This window comes from Staurois parvus, unplaced genomic scaffold, assembly GCF_062004578.1.
Source record: "Staurois parvus isolate SC_StPar_1 unplaced genomic scaffold, SC_StPar_1.0 ptg002056l, whole genome shotgun sequence".
Classification (NCBI taxonomy): Eukaryota; Metazoa; Chordata; class Amphibia; order Anura; family Ranidae; genus Staurois; species Staurois parvus.
The window spans coordinates 21,392-45,706 of NW_028319852.1; the positions used below are offsets into that span (position 1 = coordinate 21,392).

Consider the following 24,315-nt stretch of genomic DNA (forward strand, 5'->3'; position numbering starts at 1 on the left):
CCTTTAAATGTTGCACCCGGGGCGACTGCACTTACCCCCTCCCCCACCACACACTACGCCACTGCTGGCATCTACACAGAAGTATATGGGTTTTGAGTGGACAAATCCTTTAAATGACACAAGTGCAGTAATGCCCCTCCACCTTGGACGGTGGCCCCTTTGTAATCATCTCACCTCGATGGCTGCGTAGGCCTCACGGAACATAATGCGGCTGCTGATGCTGCAGTAAATGCAGCCGAGGGTCATGAAAAGGCAGAAGGAGAAGAAGTAGCGATGGTTGTAATGGCCGACACAGTTATTGAGCCACGCTGAGATGTGAGCGAGTTAAGGAGCCTCGGCCTCAGAGAAGACCCACCCTACTGACTGCTGTCCTCAATGGCCCCCCAATAGTATGAAGATGTGTTGGAGGTTCCCCAGGAAAACCCGGCAGAGGAGAGCAAAGGCCACCTTACCACCTCCACAGTCTACCGGCATCCTGATCCATCCATTATAACTGGCTGCCAGTCTACCGGCATCCTGATCCATCCATTATAACTGGCCGCCAGTCTACCGGCATCCTGATCCATCCATTATAACACAATGCCAGTCTACCGGCATCCTGATCCATCCATTATAACTGGCCGCCAGTCTACCGGCATCCTGATCCATCCATTATAACACAATGCCAGTCTACCGGCATCCTGATCCATCCATTATAACACGTTGCCAGTCTACCGGCATCCTGATCCATCCATTATAACACGTTGCCAGTCTACCGGCATCCTGATCCATCCATTATAACTGGCCGCCAGTCTACCGGCATCCTGATCCATCCATTATAACACGCAGCAAGTCTACCGGCATCCTGATCCATCCATTATAACACGCCGCCAGTCTACCGGCATCCTGATCCATCCATTATAACATGCAGCCAGTCTACCGGCATCCTGATCCGTCCATTATAACACGCAGCAAGTCTACCGGCATCCTGATCCATCCATTATAACACGCCGCCAGTCTACCGGCATCCTGATCCATCCATTATAACAGGCAGCCAGTCTACCGGCATCCTGATCCGTCCATTATAACACGCAGCCAGTCTACCGGCATCCTGATCCATCCATTATAACTGGCTGCCAGTCTACCGGCATCCTGATCCATCCATTATAACACGCAGCCAGTCTACCGGCATCCTGATCCATCCATTATAACAGGCCGCCAGTCTACCGGCATCCTGATCCATCCATTATAACAGGCAGCCAGTCTACTGGCATCGTGATCCATCCATTATAACAGGCAGCCAGTCTACCGGCATCGTGATCCATCCATTATAACAGGCAGCCAGTCTACCGGCATCCTGATCCATCCATTATAACACACAGCCAGTCTACCGGCATCCTGATCCATCCATTATAACACGCAGCCAGTCTACCGGCATCCTGATCCATCCATTATAACAGGCAGCCAGTCTACCGGCATCCTGATCCATCCATTATAACAGGCAGCCAGTCTACCGGCATCCTGATCCATCCATTATAACACGCAGCCAGTCTACCGGCATCCTGATCCATCCATTATAACAGGTTGCCAGTCTACTGGCATCGTGATCCATCCATTATAACAGGCAGCCAGTCTACCGGCATCCTGATCCATCCATTATAACAGGTTGCCAGTCTACTGGCATCGTGATCCATCCATTATAACAGGCAGCCAGTCTACCGGCATCCTGATCCATCCATTATAACAGGCAGCCAGTCTACCGGCATCCTGATCCATCCATTATAACAGGCAGCCAGTCTACCGGCATCCTGATCCATCCATTATAACAGGTTGCCAGAGGGAAAACCCACCGAGGACACAAATCCAAGCATCCAAACTTTGGATGGGTGGGACTTGGATGCCACTTTGGATGGGTGGGACTCGGATGCCACTTTGGATGGGTGGGACTCGGATGCCACTTTGGATGGGTGGGACATGGGTGGGACTTGGATGCAACTTTGGATGGGTGGGACTTGGATGCAACTTTGGATGGGTGGGACTTGGATGCAACTTTGGATGGGTGGGACTTGGATGCAACTTTGGATGGGTGGGACTTGGATGCAACTTTGGATGGGTGGGACTTGGATGCAACTTTGGATGGGTGGGACTTGGATGCAACTTTGGATGGGTGGGACTTGGATGCAACTTTGGATGGGTGGGACTTGGATGGGACTTGGATGTAACTTTGGATGGGTGGGACTTGGATGCAACTTTGGATGGGTGGGACTTGGATGCAACTTTGATGCTACTTAAGGGCCAGAGAGTGTAAAGTTGCACTACATAAACAGAACTGTCATACTTTCCTATTAGTGCACACCCATCCAAAGTTGCATCAAAGTCACACATGTCCAAAAATGCACTACATGTGTTTCTGCTGTGTGTCCATTGAAGTCTATAGAACCAAAAATGCATTGTGTTGTGTTTAAAAAAGTCGCTGACCCTTTCTAAAAATGCAGTGGCTGAAAAACGCAGAGGTGTGAATGTGTCCCCTAGGAAACCTTGTTAAACAGACTAAATGCGTTTCTGCAAAATGCATAGGTGTGAAGCTGGCCTCTGGGGGTCTGACAGCGTCTGCGGCAGGAAGTTGCACTCTATGGTACCTGCGCTCAGGGCAATGCTAGAATCCGCACCGCCTCCCTCCCACATGCTTGTTTCTGAATGAATAACACCACACTGAGCGCTGATGCTGCAAATCAGTTTCTGCCCGGGTTCACACTTCACCACACATCGCGTGTGATTCGAGCAGAAACCGCACCGCATTCCCTGCAAACCACATGCGACTTCTGTGCGGTGCGATCGGAGGTGTACATTGTGTATGGCTCTATTCGCACCGCATTAGCACCAAAAAAAGTGCAGGACAGTTTTTTTTGTCCGCACCAGAATTGGATCACATGGGTGTTCACACTTCTGCAATCCGATTCTGCACATCGGGCTTTGCAAACTGATTTCGGGGCGTCATCAATTTAACCCCTTCACACCGGCGCCTCCTGGCCCTTTAAGGGTTTCAGAAGCCGGGAGGTGGGGTGGGGTTTAGGGTCATGTGACCGCCGTGACACGCTGTCACATGATCGGGAGAGGTCCCGATCGAAAGAGGAGATCGGGACCTGTGAGTACCGGACATGTGTGCTGGGAGCGTGCAGGGCGCGCTCTCGGCACATGTTCTTTTTTTAACCCCTTCACTCCGACGCCTCCTGGCCCTTTAACCATTTCAATACCGGGCAATTTTACACCTTCCTGCCCAGGCCAGTTTTCAGGTTTCAGCGCTCTCACACTTTGAATGACAATTGCGCGGTCATACAACAGTGTACCCAAACTAAAATTTGATCATTTTCTTCACACAACTAGAGCTTTCTTTTGGTGGTATTTAATCACCGCTGGGGTTTTTATTTTTTGCTAAATTAACAAAAAAAGACCAAAAATTTTGAAAAAAAACCACATTTTTCTTTGTTTCTGTTATAAAAGTTTACAAATAAATAATTGTCCTTCATAAATTTAGGCCGAGATGTATTCTGCTACATGTCTTTGGTGAAAATAACCCAAATTAGGATGTATTATTTATCTGTAGGAAAGTTATAGAGTTCACAAACTATGGTATAGATCTGAATATTGATCAATCCTGAAGTACTGACAGCCAATCTAATATCTTGAGGTCCAAGAATGTCAGAACAGTACAGATATCCCCCAAATGTCAGGACGGTACAGATATCCCCCAAATGGCAGGACAGTACAGATATCCCCCAAATGTCAGAACAGTACAGATATCCCCCAAATGTCAGGACAGGACAGATATCCCCCAAATGTCAGGACAGTACAGATATCCCCCAAATGTCAGGACAGGACAGATATCCCCCAAATGTCAGGACAGGACAGATATCCCCCAAATGTCAGGACAGTACAGATATCCCCCAAATGTCAGGACAGGACAGATATCCCCCAAATGTCAGGACGGTACAGATATCCCCCAAATGTCAGGACAGGACAGATATCCCCCAAATGTCAGGACGGTACAGATATCCCCCAAATGTCAGGACAGGACAGATATCCCCCAAATGTCAGGACAGGACAGATATCCCCCAAATGTCAGGACAGTACAGATATCCCCCAAATGACCCCTTTTTGCAGAGTAGACAGTCCAACGTACTTCATAAGAGCCATGGCGAGTTTTTTGAAGTTGTATTTTTTTGTCATAATTTTTCGGAAAATGAAAAAATTAAAAAAATTATTTTCACTATTTTTTTTTTTACATACTGTCACCAGTGCAGTACAGCGTCATCATATAACTGGCATGGCGGTGAACAGCGACACTGACTGGTGACAGTATGAAAAAAAAAAATATATATATATTTTTTTTTTTTTAATTTTTTTATTATATTTAATTTTTTATTACATTTTTTTTTATTTTTTTTAAGATTTTTTTTCATATTTTACTATGACCAAAATAGTACAATGTTACCATAGTAACATTGTACTACTTTGGGGAAGTGATCAGTATTTTTTTTTTTTTTTTACACAATTTGCTTATAGCAAAGAATTACTTTGCTATAAGCAAGCATTTACCTGAATGAAATCGATTCATTCAGCTTTTTTTTTTTTTTTTTTGTGCTTAGCTGTGATTTGGTCACAGCTAATCACATGACATGTGCATGTGATTAGCTGTGACCATTCACAGCTAGGCACTAGTATACAATGGATGGCATCATGAATGAAGCCATCCATTGTATACAACTGTCATGTGACCTGCTGTGATTGGTCACAGCAGGTCACATGGTACCGGCAACGGGAGCTGGTACTCGGATCTGTCATCGGCCGTGTCCGAGGTGCACGGGCGGTGACAGATCGCACTGCTGCGTCGCTCTGCAACCGCGCAAACCGCGCATGTGTGCGGGAGCACGCCAAATGGCGTGCACCCGGAAAGCTGCAGCGCTTTTCAAGCCGCCAAACGGCCATTGGCCGGGCGGCTAATGGTTAAGGGTTTCAGAAGCCGGGAGGCGGGGCAGGGTTTGGGGATCATGTGACCGCCGTGATGTGCTGTCGCAGTGGTCACATGATCAGGAAAGGTCCCTATCGAAAGAGAAGACCGGTAACTTTCCGTGAGTACCGGACATGTGTGCTGGGAGCGCTCTCAGCACATCTTATTTTATAACTGAACGCAAACGTGCGGCCGCTCAGCGTCTAGGCCCAGACCCCGGGAGGCCGCACATTTGCGCTCGGCCGGCGTGAAGAGGTTAAAATACACACCCACAGCGGTTCGTATGAACGGGGTGCGATTATTGAACCCGGGCTCAGAGGTTGTCTTTCCTGTCCTTGCTTTACTGCTTGCCGAGTCACCTACCTGGAACAAGCATGCAGCAAGTGAAGTGTACAAAGTCTAAACCCCCATCCTGTCCGTTTGTTATAGGTCAGCAATCTTCCAATATCGGTTCATAAATGAAAGGATACGGCAGTGATGATCCATTTTCAGAATACACCTGTGGAGAGAGCAGAGTGTCAGCACTGGAAGGCGGGCCTGGTGTATACAATGACATCTGAGCGTGGGGTCACATACATGCGGTGCGGTACATCAAATGTGATTCGCACAGAAACCGCATCGCAATCCCTGCAGACCACATGCGATTTGTGCGCGGTGCAATCGGAGCGGTACATTTTATGTCTAATCACATCGCACCAAGAAGATGCAGGACCCTTGTTCTGGTCCGCACTAGAATCGGATAGCATGGGTATTCACACCTATGTGATCTGATTCTGCACATCGCACCGCGTTTTGCGGAGCGATTTTGGGTTTTGTAAACATACACACCCGCAGCGGTTCGCATGAACAGCGTGCGATTCTGATGCGGTGCGGAATTCGCTGAAAACTACCTATCCCAACGCTCCTTCAGTGTTACCTATAATGCTACCACCTCCCCCTCTCTGTTGGGGTCCCTCAAGGCTCTGTCCTCGGGCCCCTCCTCTTCTCCATCTACACCTCCTCCCTCGGCAAACTGATACCCTCCCGCGGCTTCAACTATCACCTCTATGCCAACGACACACAAATCTCTCTCTCAACCCCCCACCTCACCCCCTCGGTTTCCGCCCGAATCACTCACCTACTGAGCGACATATCAGACTGGATGTCGCTCCATTTCCTCAAGTTAAACCTGTCCAAAACCGAGTTCCTAATCTTCCCCCCCGCCCCCACCCCATCCTCTCCATCACGACTAACAACGCCACCATCAGTCCCACCCCACAAGCCAAAGTCCTGGGTGCCACCCTGGGCTCACACCTTTCCTTCCAACCTCATGTCCAATCACTATCATGTCATGCAGGCTCCACCTCCGCAACATCTCCAAGATACGCACGTTCCTCACCCCAGGCACCACCAAACAACTCGTACACTCCCTCATCATCTCACACCTGGACTACTGCAACTCCCTCCTCACCGGCCTACCCAAACAGACTATCCCCACTCCAGTCTATCCTGATTTCAGCGGCCAGACTCATCCACCTCACCAACCGCTCCACATCCGCCTCCCCCCTCTGACAATCCCTTCATTGGCTCCACCCCCCTCTGCCAATCCCTCCACTGGCTCCACCCCCCTCTGCCAATCCCTCCACTGGCTCCACCCCCCTCTGCCAATCCCTCCACTGGCTCCACCCCCTCTGCCAATCCCTTCACTGGCTCCACCCCTATCTGCCAATCCCTCCACTGGCCTCCACTCCCCTCTGCCAATCCCTCCACTGGCCTCCATTCAGTGTCCTCCACCTCCCTCTGTCATTCCCTCCACTGGCCTCCCCCCCTCTCTGCCAATCCCTTCACTGGCTCCCGATTGCCCAACGCATCAAATTCAAACTGCTAACTCTGACCTACAAAGCCATTCACAACGCCGCCCCAAACTACATAACCGACCTGATACCCAAATACTACCCTACCCGTGCCCTCCGCTCCTCACAGGACCTCCTACTCGCCAGCTCCCTGGTCTCCTCCTCCCACGTCCGATTGCAGGACTTCTCTAGGACTACCCCCATCCTCTGGAACTCCCTACCCCAATCCATCAGATTGTCCCCTACCCTCCTCACCTTCAGGCGCTCCCTGAAAACCCATCTCTTCAGGGAAGCCTACCCCACCCTCACCTAACAGCCGATCTCCTCCACTCCTCACTCCATTCCATCCCCCACAGCCACTTCCTCCTGTACCTCTACCCCCTCCCTCCTAGATTGTAAGCTCCCAGGATCAGGGCCCTCGAACCCCTCGTGTATTGTATTGTTACTGTATTGTCTCATGTTCTGTCCCCACTATAATGTACAGCGCTGAGCAAACCCTTCGGCGCTATATAAATCCTGTATAATAATAATTATAATAATTGCGCATCAGTGTGAACCCGGACTGAATGTGAATCCATGCAGCACGGCGATGTGCTACAACTGTGATGGGAAGATATTCAGATGTCTCACACGATGCAGAAATGGCGGCCGGTGAAGACATTCCGTGGTGCACGCCAGGCTGGAGACGACGCCCACTTCCTGGAGGACTGCGTGGGTCCAGGTCACGTGACACGTCTGCTATCTGGCACTGCTGTAAATGTACGCCGAGCTCTACTACATCCATAGAAAGGACTTCATGTATAGGTGATCTCACTCCATGCACTGAGGCATCTAGACGTGGTGAAGACCACTTGTGAAGTTCAAACTGAGAATGGGGAAGATTACTGGAAAATTACTGGAACCGATCCCCTGTATGGCTCTTCTCTGCAGCAGCTGAACGCCATCAGGAGAGAGAAGAAGCCGGCTTTCAACTACTGCAAAGAGAACCATACAGGGGATCGGTCCCAGTAATTAAATTCCCCCCCAACATACCGATCACCGTCCCTGCCCACATCCAATTAACCAGGCTGCCTGGGCCCCCCTGCTGGCCTGGGCCCCGTACAGGAGGACTGGTGGTACCCCCTTATCCATGGCCCTGGTCGGAGTCTCCATCATAGGGGGAGGGGAGTTCAGACTGCTTCCATCTGTACAAAACTGAAAAACTACAAAAAAAAAACAAAAACGGATATAACATTTATAGGGAAAGTGGATCCCGGGAATATCCGATTGCCTCTCGGGGGATCAGGAAGGAATTGTTTCCCCTGCAGGAGGAAATTGGATCGTGCTTTGCTGGGTGTTTTGCCTTCCTCTGGATCAGCTGTAGGTGTAGGATTATAACTTTTTATTTTTTTTAATGGTTGAACTGGATGGACTTTTGTCTTTTTTTCACCCAGACTAACTATGTAACTATTTACTTTGCATAACTTACCTATTGCAAATGCTACAGTGGTGCGTCCGGGCGGGTTTGGGCGCAATGCATTTCCTGCACACCGACACCGAGGGGACGTTTTTCTGAGCCTGCTGAGGGGGAGGGAAGGGAAGAAACAGGCAGGAATGCATCATAAGAAAACATTTACATCTGCTTCGTGTTGCAAAATTAAAGAAAAAACAAACAACAAAAAACACAAAAGTAACTCATAACCCCGTTGCCATGCAGAACCCCCACAAATGTGCGCATCCGCACGTTCACAGCCATTGTACCGCGTGTTATTTGTCGCTGTGAACGTTGACGTGAGAGACGCCTTTTATTATTTACTATAAACTGCACAGTCATTTAACCGCTTCCCGTCCGGCCCATGTACATAAACAGCGCCCACGTGTACAGCTTGTGCGCTCTCCCTGGGAGCGCGTGGCACCGCAATCCGGTGCCCACTATGTCCGGAGGACACAGCAGAACACCGATCGCTGTACAGGACGTCTGTGCGAGGTCCCGATCATGTGATCACTGATTGGCCAATCAGTGATCACATGAAGAGTAGAAAGCAAGATGTCACTTCCTGACATCATTGCTTACTACGTGTGAAATCTGTGAATGATCAGAGATCACATGGTACAGGGCCATTCACAACAGTGTTGTACCATGTGACAAGCTGTGACCAATCACAGCTCTCACAGTATTTCTCAATGGCTGCAAGAATGCAGCCAGAGAGAAGGAGAAATGATTGTTTTTACAGCCTTTGTGGGTGTAAAAGCAATCAGTGTAAAAAAAAAAAAATCTTCATCACCCCCCACAAGTAGTACAGTGTTACCATGGTGACACTACTGCTAGGGTGACAGTATGTTTAAAAAAAAATGACATAAATAATAGTTTTAAAAAATAAAATAAAAACGTCAAAAGTTTTTGAAAAATTACAATTTGTTTTACTAAAAAGATAGATGAATAAATTTTGGCCAAGATTTATGAAAAAAGATGATTCGCAAATTTTTATAAGAAAAACACTTTTTAAAACTTTTTGGACATTTTCATTTATATAGCAAAAAAAAAAAAAAATCCCAGCGGTGAATAAATACCACCAAAATAAAGTTTTATCTGTCTCAAAAAATGCTAAAAACGTCATATGGGTACAGTGTTGCATGACCGCGCAATTGTCATTCAAAGTGTGACAGCGCTGAAAGCAGAAAATTGGCCTGGACAGGAAGGGGGTGAAAGTGTTCCAATCCCCTTCATATCATGTGATTCAGGTGCTCCAATCCCCTCCATGTCATGTGATTCAGGTGTTCCAATCCCCTCCCAGTCATGTGATTCAGGTGTTCCAACCCCCTCCATGGACACAGGTGTATACAATCCATCCCCTAGGCATGCAGACGGCTTCTACAAACATTGGTGAAAGAATGGGTCGCTCTCAGGAGCTCAGTGACTCCAAGCGTGGTCCCGTGATAGGTGGCCACCTGGGCAATAAGTCCATCCGTGACATTTCCTGGCTACTAAATATTCCACGCTCAACTGTTAGTGGGATTATAACAAAGTGGAAGCCACTGGGAACAACAGCCACTCAGCCACCAAGTGGTAGGCCACGTCACATGACAGGGCGGGGTCAGCGCATGCTGAAGCGCACAGTGCGCAGAAGTCGCCAACTGTCTGCAGAGTCAATAGCTAAAGACCTCCAAACTTGGTGTGGCCTTCAGATGAGCCCAACAACAGTGCGTAGAGAGCTTCATGGAATGGGTTTCCATGGCCGAGCAGCTGCATCCAAGCCTTCCATCACCAAGTGCAATGCAAAGCGTCGGATGCCGTGGTGTAAAGCACGCCGCCACTGGACTCTAGAGCAGTGGAGACGTGTTCTCTGGAGTGACCAATCACGCGTCTCTGTCTGGCAATCCGATAGGTGTGTCTGGGTTTGGCGGTTGCCAAGAGAACGGTACTTGCCTGACTGCATTGTGCCAAGTGTAGAGTTTGGGGAGGGGGGATTATGGTGTGGGGTTGTTTTTCAGGGGTTGGGCTTGGCCCCCTAGTTCCAGTCAATGGAACTCTTAAGGTGACATTTTGGACAATTTCATGCTCCCAACTTTGTGGGAGGAGTTTGGGGATGGCCCCTTCCTGTTCCAACATGACTGCGCACCAGTGCACAAAGCAAGGTCCATAAAGACATGGAGGAGCCAGTTTGGGGTGGAGGAACTTGACTGTCCTGCACAGAGTCCTGACCTCAACCCCATAGAACACCTTTGGGATGAATTAGAGCGGAGACTGCGAGCCAGGCCTCCTCCCCCGACATCAGTGCCTGACCTGACAAATGTACTTCTGGAAGAATGGTCCAACCTTCCCATAGACATCCTCCTAAACCTTGTGGACGGCCTTCCCAGAAGAGTTGAAGCTGTTATAGCTGCAAAGGGCGGGGCCAACTCAATATTGAACCCTACGGACTAAGACTGGGGGGCCATTGAAGGTCATGTGTGTGGAAAGGGCGGGGCCAACTCAATATTGAACCCTACGGACTAAGACTGGGGGGCCATTAAAGGTCATGTGTGTGGAAAGGGCGGGGCCAACTCAATATTGAACCCTACGGACTAAGACTGGGGGGCCATTAAAGGTCATGTGTGTGGAAAGGGCGGGGCTAACTCAATATTGAACCCTACGGACTAAGACTGGGGGGCCATTACAGGTCATGTGCGGGGAAAGGGCGGGGCCAACTCAATATTGAACCCTACGGACTAATACTGGGGGGCCATTAAAGGTCATGTATGGGGAAAGGCCGGCTGCCCAATACTTTTGGCAATATAGGGTATGAAGCCGATATGTCGGTTGTATTAGTTACAGGTGTTAAAGAGAACCTGTCACTCCTATAACCTATCAGGTACCTGTGGTGGATATCCGGGGGGTGTGGTGATGGCCTTGTAATAATGGAACACAATCATGATGAGATTCCAGTGGCCGTAGGCGACGTGCCAGCAGATCCACTCGGTGGAATAGGTTTGGAGGATGAGCGGAAGGACGCAGATGTAGACGATCAGTACGATGGAGCTGGTCAGGACGATCACCAGAGCGACAAACACCTAAAATGACAAGATTGATGGGGTCAGAGGAAACGAAGCGGCCCCCATGTGCTGGGAGCCCATAGCATCCAAACATCACCTTTCATAAAAAGCAATATCATTCAACTACTAAAACCAATCAGTGAGCTACACATAATAACCAGCAAACAAAGTCAGATATTTCACCAAAGTAGCCGAAATATACGAAGATAAAAAAAAATTAATGGGTAACAAACAAAGATAAAATATAGATTTTTCCTGCAATATTGTTATTTGCCACTAGATGTCCTCAATCTGATGACTAGCATCATTCAAATGACTTCTTCTGAGCCCAGGTGATCCCGGACCAGCCCCCCAACCTTTGCTGGCTAGTGAAAGAAGCATTGATGAACCCATCTCTCTGCCTTCTCCTCCTATCAGCAGGTCTATTCTCAGAGCATTGATTGGTTGGCTCCATAAGTGAAAGACAGCAGTGGGTGTGTCTGTTCTTGTGCATCACTAGCAGTGGGTGTGTCTGGGATCGGCTCTTGTGCATCACTAGCAGTGGGTGTGTCTGGGATCGGCTCTTGTGCATCACTAGCAGTGGGTGTGTCCGTTCTTGTACGTCACTAGCAGTGGGTGTGTCCGTTCTTGTACGTCACTAGCACTGGGTGTGTCCGTTCTTGTACGTCACTAGCAGTGGGTGTGTCCGTTCTTGTACGTCACTAGCAGTGGGTGTGTCCGTTCTTGTACGTCACTAGCAGTGGGTGTGTCCGTTCTTGTACGTCACTAGCAGTGGGTGTGTCCGTTCTTGTACGTCACTAGCAGTGGGTGTGTCCGTTCTTGTACGTCACTAGCAGTGGGTGTGTCCGTTCTTGTACGTCACTAGCAGTGGGTGTGTCCGTTCTTGTACGTCACTAGCAGTGGGTGTGTCCGTTCTTGTACATCACTAGCAGTGGGTGTGTCCGTTCTTGTACATCACTAGCAGTGGGTGTGTCCGTTCTTGTACATCACTAGCAGTGGGTGTGTCCGTTCTTGTACATCACTAGCAGTGGGTGTGTCTGGGATCGGCTCTTGTGCATCACTAGCAGTGGGTGTGTCTGGGATCGGCTCTTGTGCATCACTAGCAGTGGGTGTGTCTGGGATCGGCTCTTGTGCATCACTAGCAGTGGGTGTGTCTGGGATCGGCTCTTGTGCATCACTAGCAGTGGGTGTGTCTGGGATCGGCTCTTGTGCATCACTAGCAGTGGGTGTGTCTGGGATCGGCTCTTGTGCATCACTAGCAGTGGGTGTGTCTGGGATCGGCTCTTGTGCATCACTAGCAGTGGGTGTGTCTGGGATCGGCTCTTGTGCATCACTAGCAGTGGGTGTGTCTGGGATCGGCTCTTGTGCATCACTAGCAGTGGGTGTGTCTGGGATCGGATCTTGTGCATCACTAGCAGTGGGTGTGTCTGGGATCGGATCTTGTGCATCACTAGCAGTGGGTGTGTCTGGGATCGGCTCTTGTGCATCACTAGCAGTGGGTGTGTCTGGGATCGGATCTTGTACATCACTAGCAGTGGGTGTGTCTGTTCTTGTACATCACTAGCACTAGGTGTGTCTGGGATCGGTTCTTGTGCATCACTAGCAGTGGGTGTGTCTGTTCTTGTACATCACTAGCAGTGGGTGTGTCTGGGATCGGTTCTTGTGCATCACTAGCAGTAGGTGTGTCTGGGATCGGTTCTTGTACATCACTAGCAGTAGGTGTGTCTGGGATCGGATCTTGTGCATCACTAGCAGTGGGTGTGTCTGGGATCGGATCTTGTGCATCACTAGCAGTGGGTGTGTCTGGGATCGGATCTTGTGCATCACTAGCAGTGGGTGTGTCTGGGATCGGATCTTGTGCATCACTAGCAGTGGGTGTGTCTGAGATCGGATCTTGTGCATCACTAGCAGTGGGTGTGTCTGGGATCGGATCTTGTGCATCACTAGCAGTGGGTGTGTCTGAGATCGGATCTTGTACATCACTAGCAGTGGGTGTGTCTGTTCTTGTACATCACTAGCAGTGGGTGTGTCTGGGATCGGTTCTTGTGCATCACTAGCAGTGGGTGTGTCTGTTCTTGTGCATCACTAGCAGTGGGTGTGTCTGAGATCGGATCTTGTACATCACTAGCAGTGGGTGTGTCTGTTCTTGTACATCACTAGCAGTGGGTGTGTCTGGGATCGGTTCTTGTGCATCACTAGCAGTGGGTGTGTCTGTTCTTGTGCATCACTAGCAATGGGGGGTTCTGAGTTCACCAGCAAAAGGGAACGAGGCTGGTTGGGGAACTACACAAAAATGAAAATAAAAGACAGCGGAGCTGAGGTTGTGCCCCTTTAAGGATTAAATTGTTGTTAAAAGGGAATAAACCGTAACAGTTTGCCCGCCGTCCTATAGTAGAACTATGGCTACAGGGCAGCGCAAATTCACATATATACACGTGATTTGCATTTCCAGGTAGAGGGTGCGCACGCGCTACCCTACTGTGCCACCATTGGCGGCTACGGATATCAATCACCGGGTCCCGGCCGGAGATTCCCCCCGGCACCCAACGATCGCCTTGTAAAGCTGACAGGGGAGAGACCCGTGTGTAAACAATAGAGATCTCTCCTGTCAGCAAGGACATGCTGCTGTGTATCTCTCTGCACACCATGTCTCCCTAGTAAAACACACACAGCACACAGTTAACCCTTTGATCCCCCTAGATGTTAACCCCTTCCTGCCCAGTGCCATTAGTACAGCGTCAGTGCTTTTTATTAAGGGAAGGGGGGGGGGGGATCCTCTGGAGGGGGAGGGGTTAATATCACTGTAAACTTTTTTTTTTTAGGGATTTTTTTGGGAGGTGGTTAATTCCTCTATAGCCAGTTGCTTTCAGCGTTGTTGCGCGGTCATGCCACATTATACCCATATGACATTTGTATCATTTTTTCACATAAATAGAGCTTACTTTTGTTGAAATTTAATCACGGCTGGGGGTGGGGTGTGGGTGGGGAGTGGGGGTAGGGTGTGTGTGGAGATTATTTTTTGTCAGGTAAAGTAACGCAGCGCCGTATCGCAAAAAATAGCCTGGTCAGGAAGGGGGGATCCTCTGGAGGGGTTAAACTTTTTCAGACGACACTTCTTTCCAGGTCACCTCTAGGCACTGGGGACCTGATAGAGGAAATGAGGGTCAGAGAGTGAGGACCTAATAGAGGAAATGAGGGTCAGAGAGTGGGGACCTAATAATGGAAATGAGGGTCAGAGAGTGAGGACCTAATAGAGGAAATGAGGGTCAGAGAGTGAGGACCTAATAGAGGAAATGAGGGTCAGAGAGTGAGGACCTAATAGAGGAAATGAGGGTCAGAGAGTGGGGACCTAATAGAGGAAATGAGGGTCAGAGAGTGAGGACCTAATAGAGGAAATGAGGGTCAGAGAGTGAGGACCTAATAGAGGAAATGAGGGTCAGAGAGTGGGGACCTAATAGAGGAAATGAGGGTCAGAGAGTGAGGACCTAATAGAGGAAATAAGGGTCAGAGTGTGGGGACCTAATAATGGAAATGAGGGTCAGAGAGTGAGGATCTAATAGAGGAAATGAGGGTCAGAGAGTGAGGACCTAATAGAGGAAATGAGGGTCAGAGAGTGGGGACCTAATAGAGGAAATGAGGGTCAGAGAGTGAGGACCTAATAGAGTAAATGAGGGTCAGAGAGTGAGGACCTAATAGAGGAAATGAGGGACAGAGAGTGAGGACCTAATAGAGGAAATGAGGGTCAGAGAGTTAGGACCTAATAGAGGAAATGAGGGTCAGAGAGTTAGGACCTAATAGAGGAGATGAGGGTCAGAGAGTTAGGACCTAATAGAGGAGATGAGGGTCAGAGAGTGGGGACCTAATAGAGGAAATGAGGGACAGACAGTGAGGACCTAATAGAGGAAATGAGGGACAGAGAGTGAGGACAGGACATATTGTTGGCTGGGGATATGCTGCAGAAGACACGAAGCTGGGAAGATGTTACATGAGGTTGGTAGAGATCAATGCCAACACCCTAATCAATGTTCCCTCTACAGACTGCTGAGGTCCGAGGGCCACACATCGTATATCGAAGGGCCACAGGTTGGGCACCAAGGGTCTAACCCTTCTTCTGGTCTGGCAGGAGAACCCTCCAATCACACCAATGGACGCCAGGCGGGGTGAACACTTACAATGCCGAACCATCTGGTCACATGATCCACCAGCCAATAGACCGGCTCAAACAAGGACTCGAGCAGCACGTCGCTGTTGGTGAAGGAGTTGTAGGAGAGGGAGCGGAGGCAGAGGCGGTAGTAGCGCAGGTAGTCGCTCAGGAGCTCCACGCTCGTCCATTTCCTTCTGTGTCCCAGGCGGAGGCACCTCAGGAACAGGCGCCGGATGTTTCTCATTCCCAACACTCATCACCTGAATACGAGAAACAAAGAGCGGTAAAAGCGCAGACAAGACCGGCCACTCCCCCCACCACCGATTCACCAATCGTCTTCCAAGGTGCCTCTATAAATAGCACGGCAGGCAAGGGGTTAACTCATGGCGGTGGCGGCGATCTTGGTATCGGGTTTCACAGCCGGTGAAGGGATTTGTGGTTTGATCCTGTAGTCACCCGATCATTTATAGGGGGCTCTCAATGTGCACCCCACCCCCGCAGGGCGCTTCTCCGGCGATACATCGCGCAAAAAGGAGCTTCTTCTGGGCGACAAACTCCATGCAATGCGATCTGCCGCACAGCACAACCACACCACGTATTGGTGCCGGAACAGGCGAGCTAAGAGTTGTCATTTGTGCAGAATACTGATCTCTATGGTGACCCCGGGGGGACACGGATCTCTATTGTGACCCCGGGGGGACACGGATCTCTACTGTGACCCCGGGGGGACACGGATCTCTACTGTGACCCCGGGGGGACACGGATCTCTACGCTGACCTCGGGGGGACACGGATCTCTATGCTGACCCTACATTGATCTTTATGCTGGCCCCGGGGGGACACGGATCTTTATGCTGGCCCTGGGGACACGGATCTCTATGCTGACCCCGGGGGGACACGGATCCCTGTGCTGGCCCCGGGGGGACACGGATCCCTGTGCAGGCCCCGGGGGGACACGGATCTCAGTGCAGGCCCCGGGGGGACACGGATCTCTATGCTGGCCCCGGGGGGACACGGATCTCTATGCTGGCCCCGGGGGGACACGGATCTCTATGCTGGCCCCGGGGGGACACGGATCTCTATGCTGGCCCCGGGGGGACACGGATCTCTATGCTGGCCCCGGGGGGACACGGATCTCTATGCTGGCCCCGGGGGGACACGGATCTCTATGCTGGCCCCGGGGGGACACGGATCTCTATGCTGGCCCCGGGGGGACACGGATCTCTATGCTGGCCCCGGGGGGACACGGATCTCTATGCTGGCCCGGGGGGACACGGATCTCTATGCTGACCCTGGGGGACACGGATCTCTATGCTGGCCCCGGGGGGACACGGATCTCTGTGCTGGCCCTGGGGGGACACGGATCTCTGTGCTGGCCCCGGGGGGACACGGATCTCTATTGTGACCCCGGGGGGACACGGATCTCTACTGTGACCCCGGGGGGACACGGATCTCTACTGTGACCCCGGAGGGACACGGATCTCTACGCTGACCTCGGGGGGACACGGATCTCTATGCTGACCCTACATTGATCTTTATGCTGGCCCCGGGGGGACACGGATCTTTATGCTGGCCCTGGGGACACGGATCTCTATGCTGACCCCGGGGGGACACGGATCCCTATGCTGGCCCCGGGGGGACACGGATCTCAATGCAGGCCCCGGGGGGACACGGATCTCAATGCAGGCCCCGGGGGGACACGGATCTCAGTGCAGGCCCCGGGGGGACACGGATCTCTATGCTGGCCCCGGGGGGACACGGATCTCTATGCTGGCCCCGGGGGGACACGGATCTCTATGCTGGCCCCGGGGGGACACGGATCTCTATGCTGGCCCCGGGGGGACACGGATCTCTATGCTGGCCCCGGGGGGACACGGATCTCTATGCTGGCCCCGGGGGGACACGGATCTCTATGCTGGCCCCGGGGGGACACGGATCTCTATGCTGGCCCCGGGGGGACACGGATCTCTATGCTGGCCCCGGGGGGACACGGATCTCTATGCTGGCCCCGGGGGGACACGGATCTCTATGCTGGCCCCGGGGGGACACGGATCTCTATGCTGGCCCTGGGGGGACACGGATCTCTATGCTGGCCCGGGGGGACACGGATCTCTATGCTGACCCTGGGGGACACGGATTCTATGCTGGCCCCGGGGGGACACGGATCTCTATGCTGGCCCCGGGGGGACACGGATCTCTATGCTGGCCCCGGGGGGACACGGATCTCTAAGCTGGCCCCGGGGGGGACACGGATCTCTAAGCTGGCCCCGGGGGGACACGGATCTCTAAGCTGGCCCCGGGGGGACACGGATCTCTAAGCTGGCCCCGGGGGGACACGGATCTCTAAGCTGGCCCCGGGGGGACACGGATCTCTATGGTGACCCCGGGGGACACGGATCTCTATGCTGGCCCTTGGGGGAAACGGATCTCTAAGCTGGCCCTGGGGGGACACGGATCTCTATGCTGGCCCTGGGGGGACACGGATCTCTAAGCTGGCCCCGGGGGGACACGGATCTCTAAGCTGGCCCCGGGGGGACACGGATCTCTAAGCTGGCCCCGGGGGGACACGGATCTCTAAGCTGGCCCCGGGGGGATACGGATCTCTAAGCTGGCCCTGGGGGGGACACGGATCTCTAAGCTGGCCCTGGGGGGGACACGGATCTCTAAGCTGGCCCTGGGGGGGACACGGATCTCTATGGTGACCCCGGGGGACACGGATCTCTATGCTGGCCCTGGGGGGAAACGGATCTCTAAGCTGACCCCGGGAGACACGGATCTCTATGCTGGCCCGGGGGGACACGGAACTCTATGCTGGCCCGGGGGGACACGGATCTCTATGGTGACCCCGGGGGACACGGATCTCTATGGTGACCCCGGGGGACACGGATCTCTATGGTGACCCCGGGGGACACGGATCTCTATGCTGGCCCTGGGGGGAAACGGATCTCTAAGCCGGCCCTGGGGGGACACGGATCTCTATGGTGACCCCGGGGGACACGGATCTCTATGCTGGCCCTGGGGGGACACGGATCTCTAAGCTGGCCACGGGGGGAAACGGATCTCTAAGCTGGCCCTGGGGGGGACACGGATCTCTAAGCTGGCCCTGGGGGGACACAGATCTCTATGGTGACCCCGGGGGACACGGATCTCTATGCTGGACCTGGGGGGAAACGGATCTCTAAGCTTGCCCTGGGGGGACACGGATCTCTATGGTGACCCCGGGGGACACGGATCTCTATGCTGGCCCGGGGGGACACGGATCTCTATACTGGCCCGGGGGGACACGGATCTCTATACTGGCCCGGGGGGACACGGATCTCTATACTGGCCCGGGGGGACATGGATCTCTATGCTGGCCCTGGGGGGACACGGATCTCTAAGCTGGCCCTGGGGGGACACGGATCTCTAAGCTGGCCCTGGGGGACACACGGATCTCTACGGTGACCCCGGGGGGACACGGATCTCTACGCTGAACCCGGGGGACACGGATCTCTACGCTGGCCCTGGGGGGACACGGATCTCTACGCTGACCCCGGGGGACACGGATCTCTACGCTGGCCCTGGGGGGACACGGATCTCTATGCTGGCCCTGGGGGGACACGGATCTCTACGCTGAACCCGGGGGACACGGATCTCTACGCTGGCCCTGGGGGGACACGGATCTCTACGCTGGCCCTGGAGGGACACGGATCTCTATGCTGGCCCCGGGGGGACACGGATCTCTATGCTGGCCCCGGGGGGACACGGATCTCTATGCTGGCCCCGGGGGGACACGGATCTCTATGCTGGCCCCGGGGGGACACGGATCTCTATGCTGGCCCTGGGGGGAAACGGATCTCTAAGCTGGCCCTGGGGGGACACTGATCTCTATGGTGACCCCGGGGGACACGGATCTCTATGCTGACCCTGGGGGGACACGGATCTCTAAGCTGGCCCCGGGGGGACACGGATCTCTAAGCTGGCCCCTGGGGGACACGGATCTCTAAGCTGGCCCTGGGGGGGACACGGATCTCTAAGCTGGCCCTGGGGGGACACGGGTCTCTATGGTGACCCCGGGGGACACGGATCTCTATGCTGACCCTGGGGGGACACGGATCTCTAAGCTGGCCCCGGGGGGACACGGATCTCTAAGCTGGCCCCGGGGGGACACGGATCTCTAAGCTGGCCCCGGGGGGACACGGATCTCTAAGCTGGCCCCGGGGGGACACGGATCTCTAAGCTGGCCCTGGGGGGGACACGGATCTCCAAGCTGGCCCTGGGGGGGACACGGATCTCTAAGCTGGCCCTGGGGGGACACGGATCTCTATGGTGACCCCGGGGGACACGGATCTCTATGCTGGCCCGGGGGGAAACGGATCTCTAAGCTGGCCCTGGGGGGACACGGATCTCTATGGTGACCCCGGGGGACACGGATCTCTATGCTGGCCCGGGGGGACACGGATCTCTATGCTGGCCCGGGGGGACACGGATCTCTAAGCTGGCCCTGGGGGGAAACGGATCTCTAAGCTGGCCCTGGGGGGACACGGATCTCTAAGCTGGCCCTGGGGGGACACGGATCTCTAAGCAGGCCCTGGGGGGACACGGATCTCTAAGCTGGCCCTGGGGGACACACGGATCTCTACGCTGGCCCTGGGGGACACACGGATCTCTACGCTGAACCCGGGGGACACGGATCTCTACGCTGAACCCGGGGGACACGGATCTCTAAGCTGAACCCGGGGGACACGGATCTCTACGCTGAACCCGGGGGACACGGATCTCTACGCTGAACCCGGGGGACACGGATCTCTACGCTGAACCCGGGGGACACGGATCTCTACGCTGAACCCGGGGGACACGGATCTCTACGCTGAACCCGGGGGACACGGATCTCTACGCTGGCCCTGGGGGGACACGGATCTCTACGCTGACCCCGGGGGACACGGATCTCTATGATGGCCCCGGGGGGACACGGATCTCTATGCTGGCCCCGGGGGGACACGGATCTCTATGCTGGCCCCGGGGGGACACGGATCTCTATGCTGGCCCCGGGGGGGACACGGATCTCTATGCTGGCCCCGGGGGGACACGGATCTCTATGCTGGCCCCGGATCTCTATGCTGGCCCTGGGGGGACACGGATCTCTAAGCTGGCCCTGGGGGGACACGGATCTCTAAGCTGGCCCCGGGGGGACACGGATCTCTAAGCTGGCCCCGGGGGGACACGGATCTCTAAGCTGGCCCTGGGGGGGACACGGATCTCTAAGCTGGCCCTGGGGGGACACAGATCTCTATGGTGACCCCGGGGGACACGGATCTCTATGCTGGCCCTGGGGGGACACGGATCTCTAAGCTGGCCCTGGGGGGACACGGATCTCTATGGTGACCCCGGGGGACACGGATCTCTATGCTGGCCCGGGGGGACACGGATCTCTATGCTGACCCCGGGGGACACGGATCTCTATGCTGGCCCCGGGGGGACACGGATCTCTATGCTGGCCCCGGGGGGACACGGATCTCTATGCTGGCCCTGGGGGGACACGGATCTCTATGCTGGCCCCGGGGGACACGGATCTCTGTGCTGGCCCCGGGGGGACACGGATCTCTATGCTGGCCCCGGGGGGACACGGATCTCTATGCTGGCCCCGGGGGGAAACGGATCTCTAAGCTGGCCCTGGGGGGACACGGATCTCTATGGTGACCCCGGGGGACACGGATCTCTATGCTGACCCCGGGGGGACACGGATCTCTAAGCTGGCCCCGGGGGGACACGGATCTCTAAGCTTGCCCCGGGGGGACACGGATCTCTAAGCTGGCCCCGGGGGGACACGGATCTCTAAGCTGGCCCCGGGGGGACACGGATCTCTAAGCTGGCCCTGGGGGGGACACGGATCTCTAAGCTGGCCCTGGGGGGACACGGATCTCTATGGTGACCCCGGGGGACACGGATCTCTATGCTGGCCCTGGGGGGAAACGGATCTCTAAGCTGGCCCTGGGGGGACACGGATCTCTATGGTGACCCCGGGGGACACGGATCTCTATGCTGGCCCGGGGGGACATGGATCTCTATGCTGGCCCTGGGGGGACACGGATCTCTAAGCTGGCCCTGGGGGGACACGGATCTCTAAGCTGGCCCTGGGGGACACACGGATCTCTACGGTGACCCCGGGGGGACACGGATCTCTACGCTGAACCCGGGGGACACGGATCTCTACGCTGAACCCGGGGGACACGGATCTCTACGCTGGCCCTGGGGGGACACGGATCTCTACGCTGACCCCGGGGGACACGGATCTCTACGCTGGCCCTGGGGGGACACGGATCTCTACGCTGGCCCTGGGGGGACACGGATCTCTACGCTGAACCCGGGGGACACGGATCTCTATGCTGACCCGGGGGGACACGGATCTCTATGCTGGCCCTGGGGGGACACGGATCTCTAAGCTGGCCCTGGAGGGACACGGATCTCTAAGCTGGCCCTGGGGGGACACGGATCTCTACGCTGAACCCGGGGGACACGGATCTCTACGCTGAACCCGGGGGACACGGATCTCTAAGCTGAACCCGGGGGACACGGATCTCTAAGCTGAACCCGGGGGACACGGATCTCTACGCTGAACCCGGGGGACACGGATCTCTACGCTGAACCCGGGGGACACGGATCTCTACGCTGAACCCGGGGGACACGGATCTCTACGCTGAACCCGGGGGACACGGATCTCTACGCTGGCCCTGGGGGGACACGGATCTCTATGCTGACCCCGGGGGACATGGATCTCTATGCTGGCCCTGGGGGGACACGGATCTCTATGCTGGCCCCGGGGGGACACGGATCTCTATGCTGGCCCCGGGGGGACACGGATCTCTATGCTGGCCCCGGGGGACACGGATCTCTAAGCTGGCCCTGGGGGGACACGGATCTCTATGGTGACCCCGGGTGACACGGATCTCTATGGTGACCTCGGGGGGACACGGATCTCTATGGTGACCCCGGGGGGACACGGATCTCTATGCTGGCCCTGGGGGACACGGATCTCTAAGCTGGCCCTGGGGGGACACGGATCTCTAAGCTGGCCCTGGGGGGACACGGATCTCTACGCTGGCCCTGGGGGGACTCGGATCTCTATGGTGACCCTGGGGGGGACACAGATCTCTACGCTGGCCCTGGGGGGACTCGGATCTCTATGGTGACCCTGGGGGGGACACGGATCTCTATGCTGGCCCCGGGGGGCACTGATCTCTATACTGGCCCCCGGGGGACACTGATCTCTACGGTAATTCCAGCGGACACTGATCTCTACGGTGACCCCTCCCATGTCTCACCTGTCGGTCGGCGTCACTCGGTGGGGGGGTGTCGGTCTCTTCTCACACCGCCCCTCCCCCACTCTCTTTCTCCATCCCGGGATCACTCAGCGCCGATCTCACCGGATGTCACCGTACTCAGCCCACATCTGCCGGAGCCATACTGGCACAACACGCATGCGCAATACAGTCCACACGCCGGCTCGCAAAGGAACCACCGCGCAGGCGCGAACTCCACCTGACAGCCCATCATCTCTTAATGCGCATGCGCGAAGGGCTCAGGGCAATGAATGGAGACACTGCAGCTGATCAAGAGGGATGGGTGTCAGTGAGAGTGTCAGTGCAGCATACTGCTTTATAGGATGATGAAAGAATAAAAATACTCCTTGCTGTTAAAAAAATAAATAAATCACATTGGGTTGCTGCACAGCAGACATGTTACCTCTACCAGCCCCCCTCCCACCACCTTTGTCCAATCCTCTGGGGGGAAGCCCAGCATGTGATCCTTCTCTCTGCCCTTTAACCCTTTTAGCTGCCACAGCCGCTTTTTGTGCTTTTTTTCTACTTTAGGCCTGAAGATGACCTAAAACCCCCGAAACAAGACACGCCTCACCGTACCGTAGAGAATAAAACGGCTGTAGTTCTCATCTAAGTCGCACAATATTACCGCAACGGTTATGAAACATAAAATATACACCAAAGTTCATTTTTAGGGCACAAGAATGCAATATGTTACTGAATTGTTGGGAAATTATAATAAATGAGGTTGCACTGAGTACATAGATACCCAACATGTCAGGGCTGAAATTGGCGAGTGTCTGTGGAACGGGCGACGCATTTCATTGCACTTTGTTTTCTATAGGCGATGCTTGAAGAGCCCCCAGTTTAGAGTTACCAGTGAATAGCGGGCCGAGGATTGATGTCACTGCAACGCTGAGTGGCGATATACAACAGGTGTAGCACAATCAACATTTTCCAGCTGCGTGCATTTACACCCGTACATTCATGGATGTGGGGGCTAAAATATTTATTGGGGAAGGGATTTTAACCACTTGCCTACCGGGCACTGTCACCCCTTCCTGCCCACCAGGCACTTCTACCCGCTTCCTGCTCACCAGGCACTTCTACCCCCTTCCTGCCCACCAGGCACTTCTACCCCCTTCCTGCCTACCTGGCACTGTCACCCCCTTCCTGCCAACTGGGCACTTCTACCCCCTTCCTGCCCCCCAAGCAGTTACCCCCTTCCTGCCCACCAGGCACTGTCACCCCCTTCCTGCCAAATGGGCACTGTCACCCCCTTCCTGCCCCCCAAGCAGTCACCCCCTTCTTGCCCAGGCCAGTTTTCAGCTTTCAGCACTGTTGCACTTCTTTTGGTGGTATTTAATCACCGCCAGGGTTTTTTTTTTGCACTATAAACAAAAAAGCAAAAAATTTGAAAAAAAAGTTTTTCTTTTTATAATAAAATGTTGCAAACAGGTAATTTTTCTCCTTCACTGATGTGCGTTAATGAGGCTGCACTGATAGGCGGCACTGATCAGGTGGCACAGATAGGCGGCACTGA

The 24,315-nt window shown here is 54.1% G+C and overlaps 1 protein-coding gene across 1 annotated transcript in view; it reads right to left on the reverse strand.

Annotated features, from left to right (window-relative positions):
• LOC149432910 (palmitoyltransferase ZDHHC16-like) overlaps positions 1-22,940 on the reverse strand; it is a gene marked incomplete at its 3' end in the record, with an annotated part of 35,709 nt that extends 12,769 nt beyond the window's left edge. Inside the window, exons 1-6 of the mRNA XM_089664817.1 lie at positions 22,776-22,940; positions 15,504-15,735; positions 11,155-11,349; positions 8,288-8,379; positions 5,458-5,486; positions 175-308 (exon numbers count right to left, since the gene is read on the reverse strand). Of these exons, the coding sequence (XP_089520943.1) occupies positions 175-308; positions 5,458-5,486; positions 8,288-8,379; positions 11,155-11,349; positions 15,504-15,719 (666 nt within the window). The remainder of the gene's footprint in view (positions 1-174; positions 309-5,457; positions 5,487-8,287; positions 8,380-11,154; positions 11,350-15,503; positions 15,736-22,775) is intronic.
• Positions 22,941-24,315: the final 1,375 nt, after the last annotated feature.